The 24,307-nt window shown below is 40.7% G+C and overlaps 1 protein-coding gene across 14 annotated transcripts in view; it reads left to right on the top strand.

The window, feature by feature from the left end:
• KIAA0825 (KIAA0825 ortholog) overlaps positions 1 to 24,307 on the top strand; it is a 426,905-nt gene that overhangs the window by 67,508 nt on the left and 335,090 nt on the right. For 13 of the 14 annotated variants that reach the window (XR_009461085.1, XR_009461086.1, XR_002089181.2 and 10 more), the window contains 3 exons: positions 4,865 to 5,004; positions 19,830 to 19,992; positions 23,623 to 24,298. Coding sequence is in view for 11 of the 14 variants with exons in the window: in XM_019483483.2 (XP_019339028.2) it covers positions 4,865 to 5,004; positions 19,830 to 19,992; positions 23,623 to 24,298 (979 nt within the window). In the remaining 3 variants the exon portion in view is untranslated. The remainder of the gene's footprint in view (positions 1 to 4,864; positions 5,005 to 19,829; positions 19,993 to 23,622; positions 24,299 to 24,307) is intronic. The other variant, XM_059725032.1, reaches the window with a different exon arrangement.

The raw sequence follows: 24,307 nt of genomic DNA on the forward strand, positions 1-24,307 counted from the left end.
TGGGCTATTTAGTCTAGGAAAGGAGAATGAGAGGGGACTTAATAGCAGCCTTCAACTACCTGAAGGGGCATTGAAAGAGAATGGAGCTAGACTGTTGTCAGTGGTGGCAGATGACAGAACAAGGAGCAATGGTCTCAAGTTGCAGCAAGGGAAGTTTAGGTTAGATATTAGGAAGAATTTTTTCACTGGGAGGGTAGTAAAACCCTGGAACAGGTTACCCAGAGAGGTGGTAGAATCTCCATACTTGGAGGTGTTCAAGATCTGGCTAGACAATGCCTTGGCTGGGATACTCTAGTTGGGGATGGTCCTGCTTTGAGCAGGAGGTTAGACTAGATGAGCTCCTGAGGTCCCTTCCAACCCAAACTTTCTAACATTCTGTGATTAAGACTTGTTAAAGGTTAGGTTGGATGAGAGAACTTGAAGGTCTAATGATTCATTCTGGACAGAGAAACTGAGGTAGCATCAGAGGTAATGTTTCTGCTAAGGAGATCTGCAAGGATTTTACCTGGAGATTTGCACTAATGTTTGACTAGCACTGTTCTCTTGACTTTAGATCTGCTTTTTTTGAGAGGGCAGTTCTTCAATCTCTGTTCCATTAGAAATTCTTAAGTCTTTTTGGGATAGAAGAGGGCCTTCTTTAAGAAGAAAGTGAAGTAGTAAATATGGTTTATATTTGTTGCCTCCAAATATTAATCCTGCCTGGCTACCTTTTCATTGGTTCTTGGTTGTAATCCCATAGGACTCCAGGGTTTAGGAGAAGGAACTGAAGTGTTTTAGGGAGTTACGCTACTATTGATAGCCTTGGATCTGAATATTCAGTGAAGAGGCATTCATGCATTGCTTTTCTGGAAAGTTCATCAGTGCCAGAGGACAGATTTACAAGTGTGAATGTGAAGAGTCAGCACTCGTACAAAAACAGTTACTATGGTAACACTTTTTAGATATACCACTTTTGTCTCACAATATGTATCCTGCCAAGACTATGATTTTTCAGATTTGTGGTTTATTTGTTTTTTATGTGGGAATTCATATATGCCGCTTCCCCTTTCATATTGTATAACTTGTTGTCTACAAAACTAAGATCATCTTAACCAATATTGCTCTTGCTACAGGAAACAATATCTTTTTTTAAGAACAAGTGAATACTATATACTACATGCGTTATGTTATCACAATTTTTGTGTGAATATGTTATATTTACGTTTTCCATTTGCAATAATTGGCTATCCAATATATTGTTTATGGGGAAATTCTCATGTTTGTTCTTCCCTGTGGCATGCATGCACGCATGCACGTGTGCATATAATAGTAGTTTATTGAAAACAGAGATCAGAGAGAAAGTAGGTTGTTGCCCGGTCCAAGGGTAATTGGCACTGTAGGTGAACTGTGTACCTCAGTGCCCAAAAGGTAGGAGTCATGATTCTAGTGGTCTTTCCTCTGAGATCTTTTCAGAGGTCTTTCTCCCGTTACTGAAACAAAGGTCTTGGCTTAAGGTAGAGCCATAGCCAGCCAGGGCTGTTATTTATAATGATGTTCCTGTTTCATTCTGCATATAATTTTGGCACCTTTCAAATTTTGGTGCCCTAAGCCAGTGGTTCTCAACCTTTTCAGTAGCAAGTACCCCCTAACTTCTGAAAATTTTAATAAATACCCCAACACTCAATTTTTCCAGGGGATTTTATATTTACAGACTAATGTGTGCCATATGTTGGAAGAATGGCTGTGTATATAAGGCTGTGATATGACAGATGTCTGATCTGCTGTGGGTAGGGATGCTACCTTTTACACCAGGGGTGTTCAAGAATGTACCTGGGCTAGAGGTGATGTTGGCTAAAGCTAGGAGGGCTGAACCCAGTGTCGCGCAAAGCGTGGCACACTAAATTATTGTTGGGGAATTTAAAGTGCTGCGCAGTGCAGGGCGTGCCAAATTTTTTGCCATAGTTTTGAGAGGAGGAAAGCGTGAGAGAGAGAGAGGAGAAGAGGGTGAAGAGAGAGAGACAGAAAAGGATATAGCACGAGAGAGAGAGAGTGAGGCAGGGAAGGGGGAGAGTGAAGAGAGGGGACAAGTAGCAACCATAATTGTGGAGCAGGCAGGTGGTGTCAGCTGCTTCTGGGGCCACTGCAGCAGGGGTTGGGGTGATGGGGAGAAGCAGAGGCCACAGCGTGGTGAGGTAAGTCTGTAGAACAGGGGTTGGCAACCCCTGGGGCATGCGTGCCCCTGCTACAGCAGCCCCGGAAGCAGCCGACACCACCTGCCTGCACCACAATTACGGTTGCTACCTGTCTTCTCTCTCTCCCTGCTTCCCTCTCTCTCTTCACCCTCCACCCCCCCATCTCGCTCGCTGTCTCTTGCCCTATATCCTTGTCTGTCTGTCTCTCTCACCCCTTTCTCCTCTCAAAAGTATGGCAAAAAATTTGAAGATCCATTTGCAGCAGAACAAAGCTAAGCAGAGTGCAGCGACCAGATAGGCCTATAAGGTCCCGGTGAAAGCCATTCCTGGGGGCCTGGCACAGAACTACTCCCCACAGTCTGTTCCCAGGGCTTTGTCCTGTTGCAACTAACTCACATGTGAGGGCACTGAGCACTTCCCAGGGGAGACTGGCCTACAGTCTACTTGAGATGCAGAGTGTGGCCTCATTTTAGCTCCAAGAGCTCTTTGGGGGCTGTGGGGGATGTTGTTTCCAAGCCCACAGCAAAGCCCCAGCTGACCCAGCAGCCCTCCATTCCCAGATCAAGGCATGAAACTAACCAGGCAATCAGGTTTTCCATCATGCTCGCTGTGCCCAGCCCGGCGCAAGCCTGGAAATAGTTTCCAATGCGCTGATTAGCCTTCGCCGCAAAGCTTACAAATATTTTGGGCCTTAATAACACAATAAGGAGCAGAAACACTAATCAGCAAATTAGGAGGATGTTCACACTATGCTAATGAGTATGGCACGCGAGGCCATTTTGCTTGGCACTCCACTGCCAGCCATGGAGCCCGGGTTGTTCCCAGCAGGCAGCTGGGCGGCTGCAAGCCCAGCTGCAAGCAGCCCGGGCTCTGTGGCTGGCAGCAGCTAGCCAGAGCCTGGGCTGGCTACAGCCAGGAGGCTGCAAAGGAGCTGCTTCAGGCTCCAGCATCCTGCGGCTCCAAGCCGACGGGGGGGAGAAGGGGGACCCTGAGGCAGCGCAGCCCAGAAAAGCCCTGTGCTGCCACTGGCACCGCCTGTATCCAGCCTGGGCTCTGGGCAGCTGCAGCAGGGAGGCTGCAAACAGCTGCACCAGGCTCTGCAGCCCCAGCATCAGCTCCATGCCAGTGACTGCACGTGCACCTCAAAGCAGAGAGCAGGTTTATCCCTGCTCTCTGCTCTGAGGCACACATACAGTCACCGCCAGCAGGGAGCTGATGATGGGGTTAAGGAGCCAAGCACAGCTGTTTGTAGCCAGCAGGGCTCTGGTGTAGCTGCAGGAAACAGGCTGCAAACAGCTGCACCAGGCTCTGCAGCCCTGGCATCAGCTCCGTGCTGGCGGCAACTACACGCACGCCTCAGAGCAGAGATTGGGGATAAACCTGCCCTCTGCTTTGCGGTGCACATGCAGTTGTTGGCATGGAGCTGATGCTGGGGCTGTGGAACCCGATGCAGCTGCTTGCAGCCTGACTGCTGCCTGCTGCAGATGCCCCAGAGCCCAGGCTGGCTACAGGCGGGGCTGGCGGCAGCACAGGGCTTTTCCCCATGTTCGGCAGCAGTGGCACTGGGGGGTCAGGCAGCAGCCCCTCTCCCATCACCACAGCCTGCCCTGAGCTCCAGGAAGAGCCCGGTGCCAAGGCCAGCCCTCCTGCCCGCAGTTAACTGGTCCCTGGGCGGGGCCAGTCCCCACAGTGCAGAAGGGAACGGGGCAGTACCTTGCCCCTCCTGCACTCTAGGGGTCTCGGTCTGCCCATCCCCCCAAAGCCCCGGAAAGATAAAAAAGAAAGAAAACTTGCTTATCATGGGGCATGCGTGGGTATCTGTGTGCCCGCCCTCCCCCTCCTGCAACAGCCTCTGGCTGGCTTGGGGGTGAGGGCGAGCAACTGGACATGAACCTGGTGGCAGCAGGGGGAGTGGCAGCACCCCCTTGCTTTGGGGGTTTTCTGTGCCCGTATACCCCCTGCCTGTGTCTCACGTACCCCCAGGGTTATGGATACCACGGGTTGAGAAACTATGCCCTAAGTGACCTCAGTGGTTTGCCCAATGGTTGGACCAGCCCTGTTGATTGTATGTGAATGAGTCAGTGGGTGGGGATATATGGAGTGAAGCACAAAAATAAAAAAACGGAACATTATTTTAGTCACTTTTGTATATCTAATAACATGACTTCTTTTTTATTGCATCCATAAGCTTAAAATCAGACATACTTGCACAGCAGCAAATAGGTACTACCATAAAATACTCTGAATTTATTGGATAAAGGATCGTATGCATGTAGGATTGGTCACCATTGTAGAAATACAAAACTTACTAAAATAAATATTTTTTTTCCTTGAAATTCTGAGTTAACATGTTAATTACAACACAATTCTGGGATATCTATTAACATAATAGGGACTTTCTTTTAAATCACAACATTGTTTATAGAGAGTGATTGTTACCATTAATAAACAAAATATTAATTGAAAACATTTTTGTCTAAAGCACAAAATACTACAATTTAATGCACCTTTGCTTACTTACAGTACTCCATGTAAATATACATATTATGTATTCAGTATACCCATTATAAATACATCTTTCTTATTAATCTTAGCATAACAACTTCAGAAAATGAAAAACCTTTGTGTTTAAAGTAAAATAATTAAAATATTTAAAAACCTGTTTATGTCTGCTCTTTTACCGTTTATTTCAGGATCTGGAAATGGAGTGGAGAGGCAAATATTCTCTTGATTCTTCAAATTTAGATTGTTTGTTCAATAGTGTTCCTGGTGATGTGGAGTTTCAGCAAATCCTCAGTGACATTGATGAAAAAATAAAGAAAAATTCTATTAGGTAAATTATTTAAAATGTATTTTGATTGTCCAAATTACTGCTAAGAGTAATTTTGTTTGTTTGTTTGTTTGTTTTCCTTCCTCTTCATGGTGGTATCTTATAATCTTGAAAGTTATTTCACTTATTTGGTCTTCATTACTTTTCATTTTGTATATGAAAACATCAGTTAACTTTTTATTTGCTTTCCTCTGCAAAAATGTTTTAATATCTGAAATCTGCACAACTCTTGAAAGTGATCCAACTATTGTGAGAGAGAAACAGAGAGAACATGTGGTCTCATCCCTTAGGCACAGTGGCTGGGCTGAGGAGAGGTTTTCTTTTTTAAAAAGTGTTACTTACTGTATGAAAAGTAGGAGACATTATAAATGTTGAATTATAAGTAAGCCATTCTTTTTCTTAATACAATAAGAAAATAAGTTTACCGTGGCAGATGACTATCTAAGGCTATGTACAAGCATCAACATTTCTACTGGGGGGAATTGCACTTGTTCTCTCAATTCTCCTGATCTCCCCCACAAACCCACTTGGCCCCCAAATCCCACCAACTCCACTTCAGACTCTAACCCCCCCAGTCTCCCGTGCAGATCCCATATACTTTCCGATCCCTCCCAACCCTTTCTATGGACTCTACTAGCCCCTCCAGTCTCTCCTGTGGACCCTGTCTCCCCCCCCTCCAGCCACCTGCAGACTCCACTTTCCCACCAACTTGTGGTTTCTGCTTGCACCCCAATCTCCCCCCACCTCCCTGCAGACCCCACTTGCCCCCACGATTCCTCCAAGCTCCCCTGCTAGTGTCCGATCCTGATTTACCTTAGATTGGGTGACCATTTTAACTCAATCTAACCTTCCCCTAACTTCCCCAAATGTATGTATGTACCTTAAATATACAAATGTTCACAGTTTCTCCCAGAGCAAAAATGGCAGCTGTAGGAGAAAATTAACCCAACTGCAATGCAGTAGAAATGGCTCCTAGGCAAATTCCTCCTTGGAGTACTAATGTATGTACATTTACCTTTCTGATAGCAGCCACAGTGCTGTTCTCCAGGTTCTCTGTGCATTGCTTCAGCCTCCCCATCTGCACCAGGGAGGCAGTCTATCTGGACTCCACTGCTCCAGCCCAAAGACAAAGCAAACCCCTTGCTCTGACTGCCTTAGGGCCAAGAAAACCTAGTCTCTTTATCAGCTCTACCCTGTGCTCTAGAGTTGCAGGGAGGTACAGATTGCCAAGGCAGGCATGTTGCCTACACATGAACAAGACCCCTAGACCCTGATACAGAGACCTGGATCCAAACTCAGACCCAGACCTCTTCACCCAGCAATTGACACATGTGCAACTGACAGGAGAGGAAATATGCTCTAGGTCTCCTCTCTAAGTCTCACAGCAGGAAGGAAGGAAGAAGAGATTGTGAGCAGGAGTTCCCCAGGTGAGTGTGGTCCCCTCGGGCAGCCAGTCCATCAGTGCTTCCCTACATACTCAGCTGCTGTCAGCCCTCTGGCAGGCAGAGGATCCTGCAAAGCACACTGGGATATGTGCACAAGGGCCCCCTCACTGTCAGGCCAGGTTGTGGGTGGCAAGGTGTGGGAGCCACTCGGGGATAGAGATGCCAACCAAGGTCAAGAGGAGGAAGCAGTGTCCAAGGACAAAGCTGGATTAGGAAACCAGGAGCTCAGTCTGAGAGCGAGGGCTAGGAACAAGCAGAAGCTGCGAGATCAGGCAAAGAGGGGGCTGGGAGAGAAGGAGGACACAATCTGTGTCAAGAAGCCAGGAGATCAAGCAGAAAGCAGAGTTGGAAGGCAAGCCAGAAACTAAGAGATCAAGCAGAGAACAGAGTCGGAACACAACCAGAGGGAACAGCAAAGCAGTCTGGAATCAGGTAGAGCCTTGTTACCCAGACACTTCCTGTTCTAAGTCAGGGGTTTACGTGGGGGAGGAAGCGGGTCAGTTGATCCCTAGCTGGCTTCTTCAGTGCCAGTGAGTAGGCAAAGGACTAGGACAGCCTTGACCAGCATGAGTGGTCAGCTGTAGGATGGCAGACTGGGATAAGTGGCTGTGTTGGTCAGGCTGAGGCCCCAGGTTTGAGGCAGTGGCCTGATGTTGGCTTTGCCATTGGAAGCACAGATTATCTGCATGGCACCTGCTTGGTTCCTGTAACATAGTACAGCGATCTCCCTGTAGTTTTTTCTTCCAGGAGAACAAAACCATGAGACTTCATGTGGTTCATTTGAATGCTTGTATGTGGCCTAAGATGAATACATTTTGAAATGTATTTCAGGGCAGTATTTCTGCTAAAATATCCCATGAAAAATAGGTAAATTAACATGCTTTCATAGAAAATAACATTTCATGTGGAAGCTCTGAATTTATTACTAGGTAGCATCAGTGCCTTCTGATTTCCATGTAACCTTGGGCAAATCAGGGAATTCCACACATTAGTTTCCATTTCATGCTTACTTCACATTAATATTTGTAAAATACTTGGAGATGCTTGGATGAATTATGCAGTGTGAACAGTTCACTGTAAACAATGTTTATCCACAGGTATGCCAACAGCAATTTTTTGTTTCAAGTATTGGTTATAAACAAGCTGGTATTTCACATACCATCATGGGTTAACATTGCAGTTTTAACAGTAATGCTTGTGTTTTTGTGGCTTCAGAAGGGCATCTTCGATGATCTGTGGTTTACAATTGTGTACAGTTTTAACGAGGAAGATTTTCTGTTGCTCACAAAACAGCTTCCTGAATAAAGATGATAAACTTTTAAGATCTGCACACAAAGAAATAATACTTGAAGTGTGTGTGTATGTGTGTATTTTTCCCCTGACAGTTATGTAGCTAAAAACTGAATTAAGCATTCTCTGAACTACAGATCATCATAAGGTTGCTCGTGCCAGATTGCCAGAACTCTTTGCAGTATATTTGTCATCAGCATCTTGCAGCTTTTACAAAAGATTTATTAAAACATCTTTAATCTTTACAATGATCTAACCTTGATAACAACAATCTACGATAGCAATAATATTGAAAATCTGTTGAATATAGTAATTGTAATCCTCTACATGGTGCCATTTCCAGGCTGTTGATATCATTGGCACAATTTTGGCACATACTCAGAAAAGTCCAGTTCATGTCATCACAATGTTATAAATATTTTAAGTCCTGAGTTGCTGGGAGATAAGGCCAAGAGTGAGTGTAATGCACCCTGTTGTTCTACAGGGTGCATTACACATTTAGGGAAGACCAGCATGAGCACTGCTGGGAGGTGCATAAAACTGCCATTATCACCTGTTCAGCTTTACCTCAGCCCTGCACCCTTAGCTGATTTCTTCCCACCAGTATGCAGTGCTAATTCGAGTTGTTACAAAGATGATTCTTTCAGATATATGTCAAGCATTACTAATTTTTTGAATGCATAAAAAAGTGGATATTTTGGGTTGGGAAATCTTTTAACTGTAGAAGTGGAGCCTGACTGTTTGTTCCTTTCATTAGCACTTTCTATCACTTCTTGTCATTTTCAAGGCTGCCTTCGCAAATAAAAGGACTAGAGATTCTCCTTTATAATTCTAGTCCCTCAAATTAGAAGCGCCTGCAGCTGTGAGCTTTGTACCAGCCCCAAAGCACTTCTGCCAAAGGAAAGTAGCCCTGTGGTTACTAGATGATATTTTGTATCTGTAAAATGTCGATTTCAGAAATGGAGATGAGTTAAAAAAAAAAAAAGAAAGAAAAAAGAAAAGAACCGTATTTGATGTTAATTTTAAATTGTAAAAGACTATTTTATTGTTGTTATACTGAGGTAAAATAGAATGGAATAATTTTCAGGTTACCATTGGTCTTTGTAAGTGATGTGAAAATGGAGCTTTCTGTGTGAACTCACAGAGAATAAATATAATAGTACACAGCATATAGATATATTCTAAACAAACAAACCAGTGTAAAAAATTATGATCTAGAAATGTGTAAATCACTTATAGCTTTCTAACAAAAGAGCTTTTAGAAAATTGTGTGACATGAGAAATCAGTTGTGCTACATAGCAGCTGAATTACTTTAAATAATTTTGTATTGTAATTGTTCTGCTTGTGAGAGAGAGGGGGGAAATGCCTGTATATTTGATTTGTCTTTATTTTTAATTTTTGCAGTTAATTTAAGTTATTGTTCATTTACCCTTTTATAAGAGAGCTTTTATTATACTTGATTTTTAACTTTATTTACAGTGGCTTGTAATCATGCAGAATTCATTCTGGTGGACAGGTTTATTTTCCACAGTATTCCTTAAATTACTCTACACCAGGGGTGTACAGCCCAAGGGCCTGCCAGTTAACTGTATCCAGCCTATAGCGGACCTCAGTGCTCTGTATGGGGCCATGCCCCAACCGCTTCTGCCCAAAGTAGCCTACATTACACTCCTACCTGAACCTGCTCTACGCCTGCCGAGGGCATGGCCCTGGCTAGCATTTACAGCTTTCGGGGCTGCTGCTACTGCTGGTATAGCCACCTGGGTAATGCCTGGCTCCTTCCACCTCCGGCGGCTCCTCCTCCCCCTCCTCCTCTTCCTCCCTCTGCCTCTGCTGCGCTGCTCTGGACAGCAGGTAGCATAGGGAAGTGATGATAGCTATAGGGGAGCATGCCAGGCATTATATGCCTAGCTAGGCAGGGGAGAAGTTGCAGCTGAGCAGGCCCTACCCCAGCATGCAGGGCTCCTGGTCCAGCTCCAGCTCTCAGCTACCTTCCACCCACTCTGCCCACCTGGCTCAATGAGCAGCCACCTGTGGGCAGCCAAATGCATGGAAGGCAGTTCTTCTGGGAAAAACTGTACACTGGCTAGTGCTGGGGTGGTGCATTTGGTGGGTGTGGGGCAGGTGCAGGTGGGAGCACAGCACAGGCTGCCCTGGGCAGGAGCGGGCAAGGCTCAACCCCATACACAGTGCCACAGGGGAAGCTGTGGGGTGGATTGGTGTGGGGCAGATTGCACCCATGCTGCACTGCCCAGGTAAACTGCTGCACTTGCCCTCTGCCCCACCCCACTTAGTTCTGAGCTGTTTTGCAGTCACCTCTATATACACTACTTCAGGGATGAGCAACTTTTTTGGGTGTAATGCCAAAAACATCCCAACCTTGACCCATGCCTCAGCTTGGCATGCTAAGGGGAGCTGGCAGCAGCTGCATGTGCACCTCCAGGCAGATGGTGGGGTAGGCGCCAGATTTACGCTGCCTTGGCTCCTTCCCTGCCTGGTGCCCCGAAGTGCCTATGTAGATGCTAACACCACAGAGCCCAGCAGGGGCTCTGGAGCCTACTGTAGCTGTTTGTTGCCACCCAGCTGCAGCCAGCCTGGGCTCTGGGCAGCTGCTACCAGCCATGGAGTCCATGCTCCTTGCAGCAGGGCTTGCAGCCTCCTGGCCACCTGCTGTGAGCAGCCTGGGCTGCATGGCCAGCAGCAGCTGCCCAGAACCCAGGCCAGCTGTGGCATGCTGAGCAAAATGGCCTAGTGTGCCATACTCTGGCACATGTGCCAGGAGTTGCTGACCCCTGGACTACTAAAAAAAACCATAAATCCGGAGAATTAAAAAAAAAAAAAATGTAAACATTAACATTTGATTTTTTTTTACTATATATTTTTTTTAGCTATAACTTGTTTTATGTGACATTTTCTGAAAGATTTTGTGTGTGTGGCCCTCCAATAACTCACCAAAACTCGTTAAGTGGCCCACCAGCCAAAATAATTGCCCTACACTGAAGTTATGTTCACTCTTTCACTTTGGTTTGCCATTTTTCTGTCCCAACATCTTTGTCCCTTTATCCATTTTAACTTTTCTTATCATACCTGAGTTACTATGTTTTCATTAACTAATATAAAGTTTCAGCATTTGTCATATAGCTCCTTTTTGTTATAATTAGCACAGCAGGAAGGACTATGCAGAGCATGAAATCAAGTGCAAGTGATAGTTCTCTTTAGAAATAACTATGAAAAAATGGCACTCTTTTAGCCATGGCATTATATACATTGTACTATTTCTACTTGTCTTAAGGGTTAAAAACAAATTACCAACATTTTACATATATACACCCCAAGTATAATATGCACCTCCTTTTTGAAAGGTAGAATGAACAAAAAATACTTTTTCCAGAGTTAGGGCTGCCTAGAGCAGGAACAGATCCTAATCTTCAACTGACTCCACCTCCCTTTTGTTCATAACTAAAGCAAACTCCCTAGCTGCTACTGAAGCCTTGTCTTCGTGGCTGGATCTATGATTCCGAAAACTGCTAAAGAGTTTGCACTAAAGAAGCTGTAAAATAGAGAGACCAGGAGCAGCTTGCATACAGCAAAATTTCACTAAAAAAGGTTAGGTTGATTACTGGAATGTCAAGACCATTAAAAAGGAGATACAGTCTTTAACACCTCTGGAGTAAAGAAGAATGAGTCATTAAGTCAATTGATCACTCTTGCTGCCTAAACTAATCCCACAGCTTCTGTACTATGGAGTAAGAATCAAAGCAGGGTGATTCCATCCCCAGGCCGAAAGATAGGTATCCTAATTTTGGGGAGCTAATTTTGAGGAAAAAAGGTGTGTGTTGTTTGTGAGAAAATACAACAACTGCGTTTTATTTTTAATAACCTTATGTCCTTGCCATACCTATAAGGAGAATAAAATGAATCCAAGTCTTCCTAGATGATCAACGGAATTGGCATCCAAGCAGTTACATCTTTATGATGTCCCAAAGATAATAGTTTTGTAAAGGGAACAGTAAAGGCCTAATTTGTTCCTGATCTGATGCAGAAAGAGAAGGAACTCCACTTGATTTTCAGATTGCAGGCTTTGATTTTCAGATTGCAGGCTGAGTTTGCTGCACTGATAGTTTGTTTTGTTTTGGGTTTTTTAAATTTCATGTGCAAGCTGAACTCGATAGATATGTTCAGGTTGCAAATGAAATAGCTGACAAATACAGTACTGTGTAGCAGTGCTTTTTAGAGACAGTTTTCAAAGAAGAACTTGGTAGATCCTAAAAAATACTTAAATGCTGTAAGTTGACTATTGTCACATTGAACAAGGTCATGGAGTGGAATCTAGAATCCTGTGTATGGAGAGTAGGTACCATATATGTTGCACAGGAGGAGTTGATTCATCAGAATGAGATCCCCAAAAATCAGCACATCGAGCAGGGGCTTCTAGAGTCAGCCAGTAGGTGGCCTGAGGACAGGGCTTGGCCTGAAATCTTGCCATTTTCTCAAGCTTAGACATTTTACTCCAGTATGCTGGGACACAGCTTTGTTCACTTAGGTTTCTCAGCCTAAACTCCTCTCCTCAAGGTAGATGCCCACAATCTTTCTTTCAAAAACTGATCAGGTGTCACTCATTTCTTTTCAAACACAGCCAGTGGAGGAAGAGATGGTAGTAGTACTCTCCTTATACAGTAGCCTAGTGTTTATAACAGTTTCCTAAGGTAGTAGAAACTTGGTGTCAGTTCCCCCCCAACATATTTTCTACCTCCCGGGAGTACTGTAACCAACAAGCTAGAACGGTGATTCTCAACCAAGGTGCGAGGGCATCCTGGGGTGCCTTGAGAGCCTTTCTAGAGTGCCACAGCATGCCCCACCGTTAAGAGTACAAACATGATTCACAAGATAAACCAAGAGACTTGAAATAGAAATCCATAGTTGTGGTTTTTTTCTGAGTTCTTTGCAACAGAAAAACTGCTCTATTATGTTTCTGTAGTCAAAATAGGAGTGAAAACTAAGAGCTGGCAGGCACCCCTAGGAAACATGACTTCCAAGGAAAAACTGGAAGAACTGTTATTTAGCCTAGAGAAGAAAAGATTGAGGGGAATATGATGGCAGTCTATGGATATCTTGAAATGTGGTTATAAAGAGGAGGATGATAGATTTTGTGGCTTCAGTGGGACAGGACAAGACACAATTACAGGAAAAGAAATTTACATTGAATATTAGGGAGAACTGTCTCTCTACAAGGGTGGTTATGAAAGGTTGTAAGAGCTCCATCTTTGGATATTTATAAAAGCAGATTAGACAAATGCTTGACTGGGATGGTTTAGTCAGGATGATGCTTCCTTGAGCAGAATATTGGACTAGGTGACTCCGTGGGGCCTTTTACAACCTTATGTTGTCTATGAGTATATGCTTAATTAGGCAAATTAGCAAGGTCTTTGAACCTTCACCCCAAATCTCAAGCAAAGTTGTTAGGAAATTTGCAGTGAATTCTGATTGTGGCCTGTAGTCACAATGTACTGAACAGATAAGAGAAGCAGTTATATTTTGATTTTGCTTATAGAGGTCCAAGATGTAGCCCAGCACTAATAGTCTGCAATTTTCCTGTTGCATAAGACTGGGCATCTACAAACTGTCAGTAATTTCTTCTAGTATACCGTTTGTGATTTTTTTATTGCTTGTGAAAGGTTTGAATAATGGTACTAAAATCCTATATATAGCCTAGTCAGTAGCTACCTTAACTGTACTGATGTACTTTTCACTGAACTGAGAAGAGAGTCAGGTCAACCAGAAATCATAGCCTCATTATGAATTTCATAGTAAAATTCTCTGAGATGACTGATATATACTGAATGACCGAAATGGTCCTTTCTGGCTTCAAGTATGTAACTTTGATGTAAACAGAAAAATAAAGGTAACTGATCAGAACCCTCCAGTGTCCAGGCACAATTTATAATCGGAAACATTGAAAAATTTATTCTGTTTTGTAAAGGATGGGTATTGAGAAGTGGATTTACAAACTCTGTTTTAAGAGTGTGTGTTTAGATTTAAACTTGTTAAAACATTCTCAGTGTTGAAAGTGAAAAATCAAGACAAATTAATTTTTATGGAGCTTTTCTTTTGAACACAATTTAGAAACAAATATGTATAAGATGCTAAAACAATAACATAAAGTTAAATTATGAAACAAAAACGTTCCCTCATGAAAACTGCAAATAGCAGGTAACAGCAAGCTCTGGTTCAATAAAAGGAATTCTTCCCAATATACACTAAATAACTCTTGGGCCTTCTCTTTGGCAACAAGTCATAACTGTTAAGTACACAAATTATTAAGATGCTTTTCTCTAATGGGGGTGAGAAGGAAAAGAAAAAATGTTATATCAATCATTCACCTAAAATAAACTATTAATTAAATAAGATGGAACAGTAAGCATTATAAAGCTGAAGGTATATTAATCTAATCTCTTTCCAAGCTCTGAAAATTCTCAAAGCCAAATTGCATCACCAAAATAACTTACAGGTTATCACAAATAGTGAAGGTTCCAGGAATATTTTAAATTGAAAGCATATAAGCAAGAACCATATCTTGTAAAATCTCATATTTTGCATAAGTCCAGTTATTGAAATCATTACTTGATGAATCTCTTTATGATTTTTCATTTAGATCCTACCCAAAATTTTTAATTAGTTGATTGTCCCAGAGAAATAACTTTTATGGATAAATGGCTATATTTATCAGGCAGCAGTACTGAAGCATTAACAACCTTCTTTTCAATTGCCTATTAATCATTGAGCATTTTCTTTATTTTTCCTGCCTGGTGTCACAACCAAATTAAGTTGTGCCCATATCACAAACAAGTAATAACCATTTAAAACAGTTTTTTCTGCACAAGGTTAACTAAGGGTTAACAATAATGATAGTAACCGCTTTTTTCTGCGCATGTCAAAAAGAAATTTATTGCTGTGCCACTAACAGAGATAAAAACTTTTGCCTTCTTTGCTTTATCTAAATCATTATAATTGGTCAAAGAAAACAAGGAGTAACCCTGTGAAAATAACACCCTAACAAAGACCGCTAGATAATTGGCGATTCTAATTAGATTTATGATGTGGCAAAAAACAATTGGCTATCATACAAACAAAACCAAAACCCGCTTACATTTTTCGCAAAGTCGAAGACAACTCTGCCCACACCTTGGAGTAAATCTGACAATTTGATCAGTTGTCAGCGTCTTCCTGCCGCGAACTCCCTGGCATACCCTTGCCCTGCATGCCCGATAAGCCGACCGCCAGCCCGTATATATATATCTGCAGAACGACTGAATGACGATCTCTAAGCTGTAACTAACTAAGTATCTCTGACCTCTTTCTTACACCACCTTGACGTGAGTAAACAATCTTGCTTTGCAACCGATAAGCGTCCGCCTAATTAATTCCACTCCAAGCGTCACAAGTACCCGCCTGACGGCCTTCTAAGGCCCCGGACCCTTATCTGCCCGGGTGGGAGTCAGGGAGAGCTGCTGGCCGGCTGCCCTGGGTCCCGACACCTGGCAGGTTTCTGATACTATTCTTCCTGTATCATACCGTCCTGACTGCTTTTTTTTTTCTTTCCATCTTGTAGTTCCTAAAACAAAAAAATATATTTTTGTTCCTACATGGGGGAAGCATAATAAGGAAAGTACCTGCAAGAATTATTCTACTAAATGTCTTTCCCTGGAGATCTCATAGTACTCATCATTTAAAGCAGGTCCTCTGACACCTGTAATTCAGAAATGATAAGATACGTTTCCATAAAATCAATTAGATTTGTGACTTTCTTAGCAGGCAGGTTTCTTAACATATCATTGTATGCAATAACAACATAATAGCACTTAAAGTAGTGTTTTTATCTTCAAAACACTGTAGAAACATTCATTATGTAATTGTTTTGCTAAAAATTGTAGCATTCTTTGAAGGGGGCGAGGGGTTATTCCTGATACTCATGTGGATATAAGCTCTGGGTATAAAATCAGGTCTTCATGGGTACAAAAATCTTGTGCAGTTTTAACTTCTGACAAAGTAGGCTGTTGCTTATGAAAGTTTACATCTCCTTGAAACTTAGTCTCTAAGGTGCCACTCTGCCCTATCTTTTGCCTAGTAGATGGCAGGGGTGCTCACCTGCCAGCCTGTGGGCCAAATGCTGCCTGTGGAGCCTTGGAATCTGGCCTGTGGGGATTCCTACAGCTTCGGAAATGTGGTGGCGGGAAGCAGTGACAGTGAATATTACCACCCCTCACTGCTGCCAAAATCCCAAGCTAGGGGTTGGGGTGAACCATGCCCCCATATCCCACTTTCCTGTGTGTGGTCAGATTAGGGCTGGGCAGCACCCTTGTCTCCCCACATGGCTGGACCTCTCCCCCTCCCCCTGTGCAGCTGATTAGGGGCCAGTCTATGCCCCCTTCTCTTCCCCACCGCAGGGCTGGACCATGTTCCCTTACCTCCGCCCAGCCAGGTTAGAGCCATAGGGTTAGAGTCTAGGTTTGTGTAAACACAACTTATTCAGCTCACGTGTTTTATCTAATGTACATTCCTTATTCATTTGGGAAGTAGAGTTAAATATTTGTCCTTGGTTTAAAAGCAGTTAAATTCTTTTAAAAAAATCCTATATTCAGTTCAGTACCGTGACATTACGTGACTTATAATTTTAAAGTTATAGTTATGAAATCCTTACATGATTGTTTTTCTGTCACAATTCCATATAGCTATTTTGTAAGGATTTCACGTCTTTAGCAAATTGAAAATGATATTTCATTATTAAAACACTGGAAATCAAAAGCTAGGACTGTATTTTTAGGCATAATTTTAGAATAGTTGAAATCCTGTTTTCTTGACTACAGTTTGACAGAAGGCTTGTAATTAAATTGATTTATTCCAGACCTGAAAATGTGCAGAAGTTGAGTGGCAATTGGTATCCTAATTCCTAAATACTTTATTTAATCTATTTTTTGCAATGGAATAGACATTATAATTGAATAAACACAAAGGATCTTTAAAAAATCTTGTAAAGAGATTGTAATATCTAAAAATACTGGCCAAGTACAACATGTAAGCTAAAGTATGCAAAAGGTTTTTTTTTATTTAGTACAGACATACCATTTTAGGCATACATTGTTGTTTATTTTACTTGGATAAAAGGTTTAAAAAGAACTGAATGATGCTGTCATGGCTAGTACCTACAGGGAGGTCCACTGAAATTCATCTGCCTAATCCCTTTATCAGTGTTAGGACAAATTACTAAAATATCTAGTCTTGTGAAGGCTTTAACCTACTGATGGTTTGTTTTTTATTGGCTAGCACCCAGATTCAGATGTCAAAGATTAGCCTAAAAACTGGCTTCTAAATGAAGCAGATAAACTAAAAACAGTAAAGCCTTTACAATTCACAATGCTGTAATCTATTAGGTAGGATTGAATGAGACGCATCAGAATACTACAATAAAACCTTTGATAAAGTATCCCAAGACCTAAGGTATATGGGCAGGGCATTAGGTTTCATGTCTTGGGAACACCTTATACAACTTTAGAAGATGCATGCCAATCTTTTGTCTTGTTTAGAAGAGGTATTCATGGGGTGGATATCCCATCAGGAAACTGAGTGGGCCACAGGCAGAGAGAGATTGTTTTTCATGGAAGTCCATTGTGCTCATGAAAGGCCCTTTGATACTGAGGAGATATTTTTTTCAGTGCACTTCATTTTGAATTCACTCATGCTCAGTTTTCATGAAAAGACCTTTACTTCATCTTTTATATAGAGTGTTTTATAGGCCACCCGCAGATGGTTAATTTTAAAGAGACTTTTAATTTTGAACTGGTTTTAGTCACTTAGTTTTTTTTTGTTTTTTTTTAAGTATGATACAGCTGTAAAACTTGGCATCTTCATTTAATAGAGTATGTGCATTCTGAGCTGTTCTCATTCCTTCAGTGTATAATACACATTCTTGCAGGCCTTAATACAGAGATGCTGACAATTAGTTACGGAAAAGTGAACTGTTGTAGAAGAACAGAGTTGAAAATTTTGATTTTTCTAAACTGACATGATGAGAGTTATTCAGAGAGATATTTTGTCTAATATGTCTTTATTTTTGTTTTTACTTTCAAGATCTTACTGTAGTTCAGAAATTAATGTAGTTACAATTGTCTTTTGCATTTCATGTTTATTCAACCAGACACTTTTACTTATTACAAGTCTTTTGAGGGAAAAGTAGAATAAGCCCAAAGTGTTAAGCTTTGAGAGCATACGTCGTCTGGAGTTACAAATCTTTTTGAGCAAAGACATTGCTAACCTTTCCCTTCCCACCCACCCCACTTTTTTAAAGGAAACAAGCAACAGCAAAGCATTTGTTACTATTTATCTGTCAACTTGTTTTAATTATGCCTATTAATTTAGCTATAGCTAGTTCCAGTGCTGAACAAATGATATAACTGCTGTTGATCAGAATAGAGAAATAAATAATAAATCCTTTTCATGTTTATCATGTAAGAAACGAAGAGGAGAAAAACAAGCAGTGCCTCTTATAAGAAATCCAATAGAAAGGAAAATACATATTTCTTCTAGGTTCTAAAAGCCTAAATTTTAATTTGCTCTCAATATAATATTCTTTAACTGCAGTTGCTAGACTTTTATATAAAACAATAAATAAATGCAGTCAATGACATTCCAAACTGAAATCTTCTGTACAGTATTAATCGCATCTGTTTTGGATAAAACTAGATTCTACTTAATTGCTTGTCCTGACTGTGTTAAACTTATATCATCTTTAACTGAAACTATATTAAATGTTGTCTTTATAGACAGAGAAAATCCTTTGCACAAGGATTTGTAACATAAGATAAAAGTATTTGCAATATAAATATGGGTTTATTTCTAGGAAATCTTCCCTTCCTATGTCTGGAGACATTTATAGGAAATTTTTAATGGAAAACAGCATCTTTGTTATCTTAAGAGTTCAACTGTTTCTGCTGCTTTCTCCCAACCCAATGTCATCTTCATTTCTACAGCCAGCATGTGTGATGTCACAAACGGGATTGTTATTTTAAATTAAGAATAAGGAGCAGGAGCAGATCAACTCCTAAGGAACAAAGATTTTGTTTTCATTCAAATGTTCTAGTGATAAAAAAGAAAAGAAAAGATTTGCTGTTTCAGCACAACTGGCTCTAAACATTCTTTTCAACATTTTCTGTAGGGTGTCAGTGGGTCTGTAAGAAGCTGTTAGTATATGTGATATGTTATAAAACAATTGCTGATTGCTGCAGAAGAAGAATGTCACATTCATCTTCAAATGCTTATGTTCAGTGATGCCTTCTTGTGTAAGAGCTCTCATTGGATAATATACGTTTATTTGAGGAGCCAAGATAAAGATTGCTCTGAGCCTGGCTGGTAGATGTTAGCCATAAGAAAATTTACTGCTGATGTTATCTCACTACATTTGAACATTTAGTCCTGTAGGTTCAGATCTCATACCAAGTGAACTTTAAGTTTCTGTCAGACACAAGCTAACGTACACTGTTAAATAAATATAGTGTAAAAAAAATGTAATGGCCATGTTCAGATGTGCATTACTCTCAAATAGTAATGGCACAAATTTGTGTCACTACTTTGTGTTGCAGCACACACCCCTGCATGTGAACTTTGTGGGACACTGTGTCCTGCTTTGGGTAAACTGCTATTGCACATCTCCTCCTGGCTTCTGGTGTGCTAGAGCAGCTGGGGCACAAATGCAGTGGAGACACTCTGGCCAGCAGCCAGAGTATCTATCTCTCTGGAGGACCAAGGCTCCATGTGTTCCAGCGCATGCTATTGTAGTGTGCGCCATGCCGCTGCTTTTTCTGGGGGATGTTTTTAGCTACCGGGAAATCCTGATAGCAAATTTTGCCCCAGTGCTGCAAATTTGCAGTACAGGGCATGCTTTAACATTCCATGCATGCAGTTTGTGGCACCAAAGAGGTTTGTGGCACCACAAAACATATATACCTACATGTGGGGATGCGGTCAATATATACAAATATTATAATCTTTAAGAAGTGAAAAATTATTTGATTATTTATACCTTTTTTTTCTTTTTTTAGCATGGAACACTGTCTTAAAGATCTACAGTCAGAAGTAAATGAAATGTGTACTGATGAGCTATTGCAAAATACAACTGGCTGCCTTCAGTGGCTAAATAATTTCAGTTCTCTCAAACCTTCTTCTACACCTAATGGAGAGTTGATTGAATTCCTTAAGACCCTGGTAAAAAAAAAACCACAACTGAATTTTGATATGCTTGTTAAAATTGTTCTTTTTCTAAAAAGTCTCTTTTCTCTGCTATTAGTTATTAGTCATTTCATTAAGGTTTCACCAGAGTCCTTTCCTTTTTCATGTCCTTGTGACAAGGTATTTAGTAAAATTCAAAGATTCATGAAATCTGGCAGGACTGTGCCATGAGCACTTCTGCTATGGCCTTGAAGCTGCAACCTCTGGGTAGTCAACTGTGTACCTTAGTGCCCATGCCACCCCAGTTCCTAGTCACCAGACTATATTTTCTAGAATTCTTAAGAAATTCAAAGTTTAATATTCTTTCATTTAATTTGTTATAGATGGTGGTGGTCTTTTGGCAACACATTGATTGTGTCTGGGCTGGGCAAATTTGTGGCAGTGGAGGGAGGATATCACACTTGTGCCACCTCAGATTGAACATCACTGATAGACCTGCTTATGACAAGTTATAGAACGTCTCAGATGAATGATTAGTGGAGGTTTAAGTGAACATTAGACAATGACAGACTTTCCAAAATCTGTTTAAATAAACATAAACAGTAATTAAACCATCAGTTCCAATAATTAAATCACCCTCAGAAAAATTCTTAAAATGTAATTTAAATCTCCTTTGTTTCAGTTAAACCCATTACTGTTTGCTCTGTCTCCTGGAAAAAAAATTGTCATCCTAGTTATGAGAGGCAAGGTTTTTAATATCTTTTACTGGACCACCATATGGTTGGAAGATAAGTTTGACAAACTTTTAGGTACAAGCACCCTTCTGACAGACCTGCAGCTTTCCCTCTAGTAAAAATGGCAACTATGGCTGGTAAGGAAACCAAATTTCACATCCATGCAAAATTTGAGAGTTTGGGGAAAAAATGTGTAGGACTAAGCTGAAAAGCCAAACTTCAAGAGCTGCGTGGAAATGGAATTCTACATCTTTTAGGAAATACTCATAATGGACATGTTTTGGTATTTCTGAATCAAAATATACTTCCTAGGCTCCTCCATTTCCCAGTAGCCTTAAAGTATGTCACCCAACATAATGCCCAAAGCCAACTGTGAGCACACTTGCATATCACAATCTACAGCATTGTGTCTTAAAAGCCCTCAGAATCCTGCCAGACCCAGCCAGGTGAGCTTCTGGAGAGCTTTTCCCAGCTCCTCAGCAAATAGTCCACCACATTAATTGTACAGGTAGGACTAGAAGTAGAGTTAGGAATATCGATATTTTGTTACTGATTATGTTTCTTTTGCCTACAGTGGCTAATAATTTACTCCACAGATAGTTTAATTGTCTTAAATGGGAACCATGTTTGATGCAGATATTAGTCAATCTGAGTGAAATTATTAGTCTGACCTTTAGTGTCCATAGTTAGTACTTTCATACATTTACTGTCATTACTCAGTTGATTTAATCATGATATTTTATTTAAAATCGTTTCAATAATGAGCTTTGTTCATTATTTTACCCATTTTTTATATATGTTGTTTTGTAAAGTTATCTTTTAAAATACCAGAACTTTACATTTATTTCCAGAGTAATGCAAAGTGTTGATATACTGTTGACATAGGAATAGGCGACGTGTGCCTTCTGAGGCTGGGGAGGCACTGCGACCGCCCGCATCTGGCTACGTGGGTGTTGGCAGCAAGAGCGGGCTGAGCAGGGACCATCTGCAGGTGCAGGATGGTCCCCCACGCCCAGACACTGAGCCTGGAAGTGCCAGCTGTACTTCTCCGGGGGGGGAGACACCAGCGCTCTGCGTGCCCTCTGCCCATCGCCTAAACTGAGAGCGACCCCATGCGCCCCCTACACATCGCCTATGGATATAGGCTTGTCACTATCCACTGGCTTTAATACTTTCCTTCAACTTATCCCTAAGGGAAATATTAAAAGATTCCTCATTAAGCCTGGTCACCTTCTCTGATGTGGCATATCAGTCATTCTACACAAATCAAGCCAATTGAATTGCTTTGTTTTCATTTTGATGTGTATTATTTTATGTTTTAACTATAAATTAAATTTTAAATAAAGTTCTTTCAACCAGAAAATTGAATATTTTCCATTTAGATAATGTCAAAATGGAACATTTCAATAATTTTGAAACTTCATTTTTTAAATGAGAAATTAATCAAAACCAGTGACCCTTTCCACCGAAGAGTTTTGATGCATCAGATTTATGATGGGGGGGAAAAACTTGTTGAATAATTCTCAACTCACACAATTCTCATGGCAGTTGGACAGAGCATACCTAAGGTTTAGCTCCAACTGGTTGTTGTGCAGTGATGAAGTAACACTTCAATTTCAATTCTACTCTATCCAGGAGACCACACAAAACAACACCAGACTCTCCTTATGCTTGAAGAAGTGTTTGTGCCCAAAAGCATGCAAAGATCAATATTTCCAACTATTTAGTTGGTCTAATAAAAGCTAGCACATCTACCCAAAGAACCTTGTTTGCTTGCCTATGTCCTTAGACCAACACTGCTACAACCAACAACCCTTACATGTCCTTTAGTATGTTAAACAGGCATTGACTAGAGTTGGCTTTGGAGAATAGTGCTGTGGTCTGTCTCCTATACCGTGCAAAGCTCCAGGGTTACTGTTTTTCTGAAGGCATTCTCCTGCAGCTGGAACTGACCCTAGAGTTGGAATCATCCCATCCTCAGGCATTTGCCTGAAAACTTGTCTAAGATCTCTCCCTACTTACTATACAGTTGTTCCAGTAAAAGATATAATGAAAGTGTCCTTGCCCCTTTTTATTTTCCCTTTTTTTTTATTACTTTTAACCAAAAATCCCCAAATAATGTAATTTTAATAAATTATTAATTACACATTTAATCAATTTATTTAAAATTTCTAAAAATATTTAATTAGAAAACATTTGACCAAATGTCAGTTTTTATCAGTTTTTCTTTTCTTTGAAATTTCAATCAATTTAATTTTATTCTGTTGAAATTTTTGGTTTGGTTGAAAACATACTTTTCATAAATCAAATATTTCACAGTCACAGTAATACGGATATTCTTATGTACACTATTTCAGATTTGATTGTTGCAAATTTGATTATGTATGTTGTTGTTGCAATCTCTCATGTGTTGTCTGGTGGGTAGTTTCTGCATACATATTACGTCATCAGTTGCTGTATTTCTTTGTGCTATTTTATGTCCTTACAATGTGTACAATCTGAAAAAACATAGAAGGAAGGCAATAGAATATTCTTCATTTTTTATTTGGTTATTGCAAGCCCTTGTATGCCAGTGCAGATAATACACTATTACATAGTTTGCTATGATGATTGAATTGTGTTCAGTTTCTGAAAATTTCCTTGTGTATTTTTTAGAGATATTTATATTTGTTACTGTGCAGGGAATCTTCAAGTAAGCAAAGTCATCCAGAATTTGATATCAGAAAAATAGCATATTCCTGTCTCTGTTCACTAGTAGGTTCATTTTTATTCAATGTCTGCACTGGCATTTAGGAACTTAAGAGAATTAAAGGAGGACATAAATAATCACTTTGTATTTAGCAATTAATATTTTTTATCTTATTAAAAAGAATTAATTTTATCAAGCTGGGTTGCACGTAACATTTCTAAAACTGTATCTTATTTTTATTAGCAAAGTTTGCTGAAGAATGAACAAAATCAAGAAGAAATGGTAGTTCACTTTCTTCTAGATCTCTCCAGTCAGTGTGGTGTATCATTTCCATGTACTCCAAGTGGAACATCTTTTGATTTTACACCCAGAGCTTCCCTTCATGCTATTGAGGATGATTCATCTATGGATGTTCAGTCTCTTTGGGATGATGTTAGACTACATCTTCGACGTTTCTTGGTGAGCAAACTGCAGAGTCATTATGAAACAAACACTAGTACTTCACAACAGCAAATCCAGTTTAAAACTCAATGCATACAACAACTTTTGTTTTTTTATCCTGAAACAGAAGTTTTAAGCAAATACCAAAAGATGCAGAATAAACTTGTTAATGAACTTCTACAGAATAGTGTTCTAGCTAGGTGTGATGAAACCGATCTTGATAAGGTGGCTTGTGGTTATCAAAGTTCAATACCCATACTGTTCACAATGGTAAAAGAAGATTTGTGTATGCTAAGTGGAATTATGGATCCATCCTCAACATTGAAGTTTATTAATGAAACCTATTTGGATACTATCACAGAAGAAATTAAAATTCTTCTTGACAGACTTTATGAATTGCAGTTCAAAGCAGACACTCTACATATAGTTAATACCGGCAAGAGCTCAAAGAAACATAGAGGAGCAGTCCATGCTTTGGGTTAGTAGC

This window comes from Alligator mississippiensis, chromosome 3 (genome assembly GCF_030867095.1).
Source record: "Alligator mississippiensis isolate rAllMis1 chromosome 3, rAllMis1, whole genome shotgun sequence".
Lineage (NCBI taxonomy): Eukaryota > Metazoa > Chordata > Crocodylia > Alligatoridae > Alligator > Alligator mississippiensis.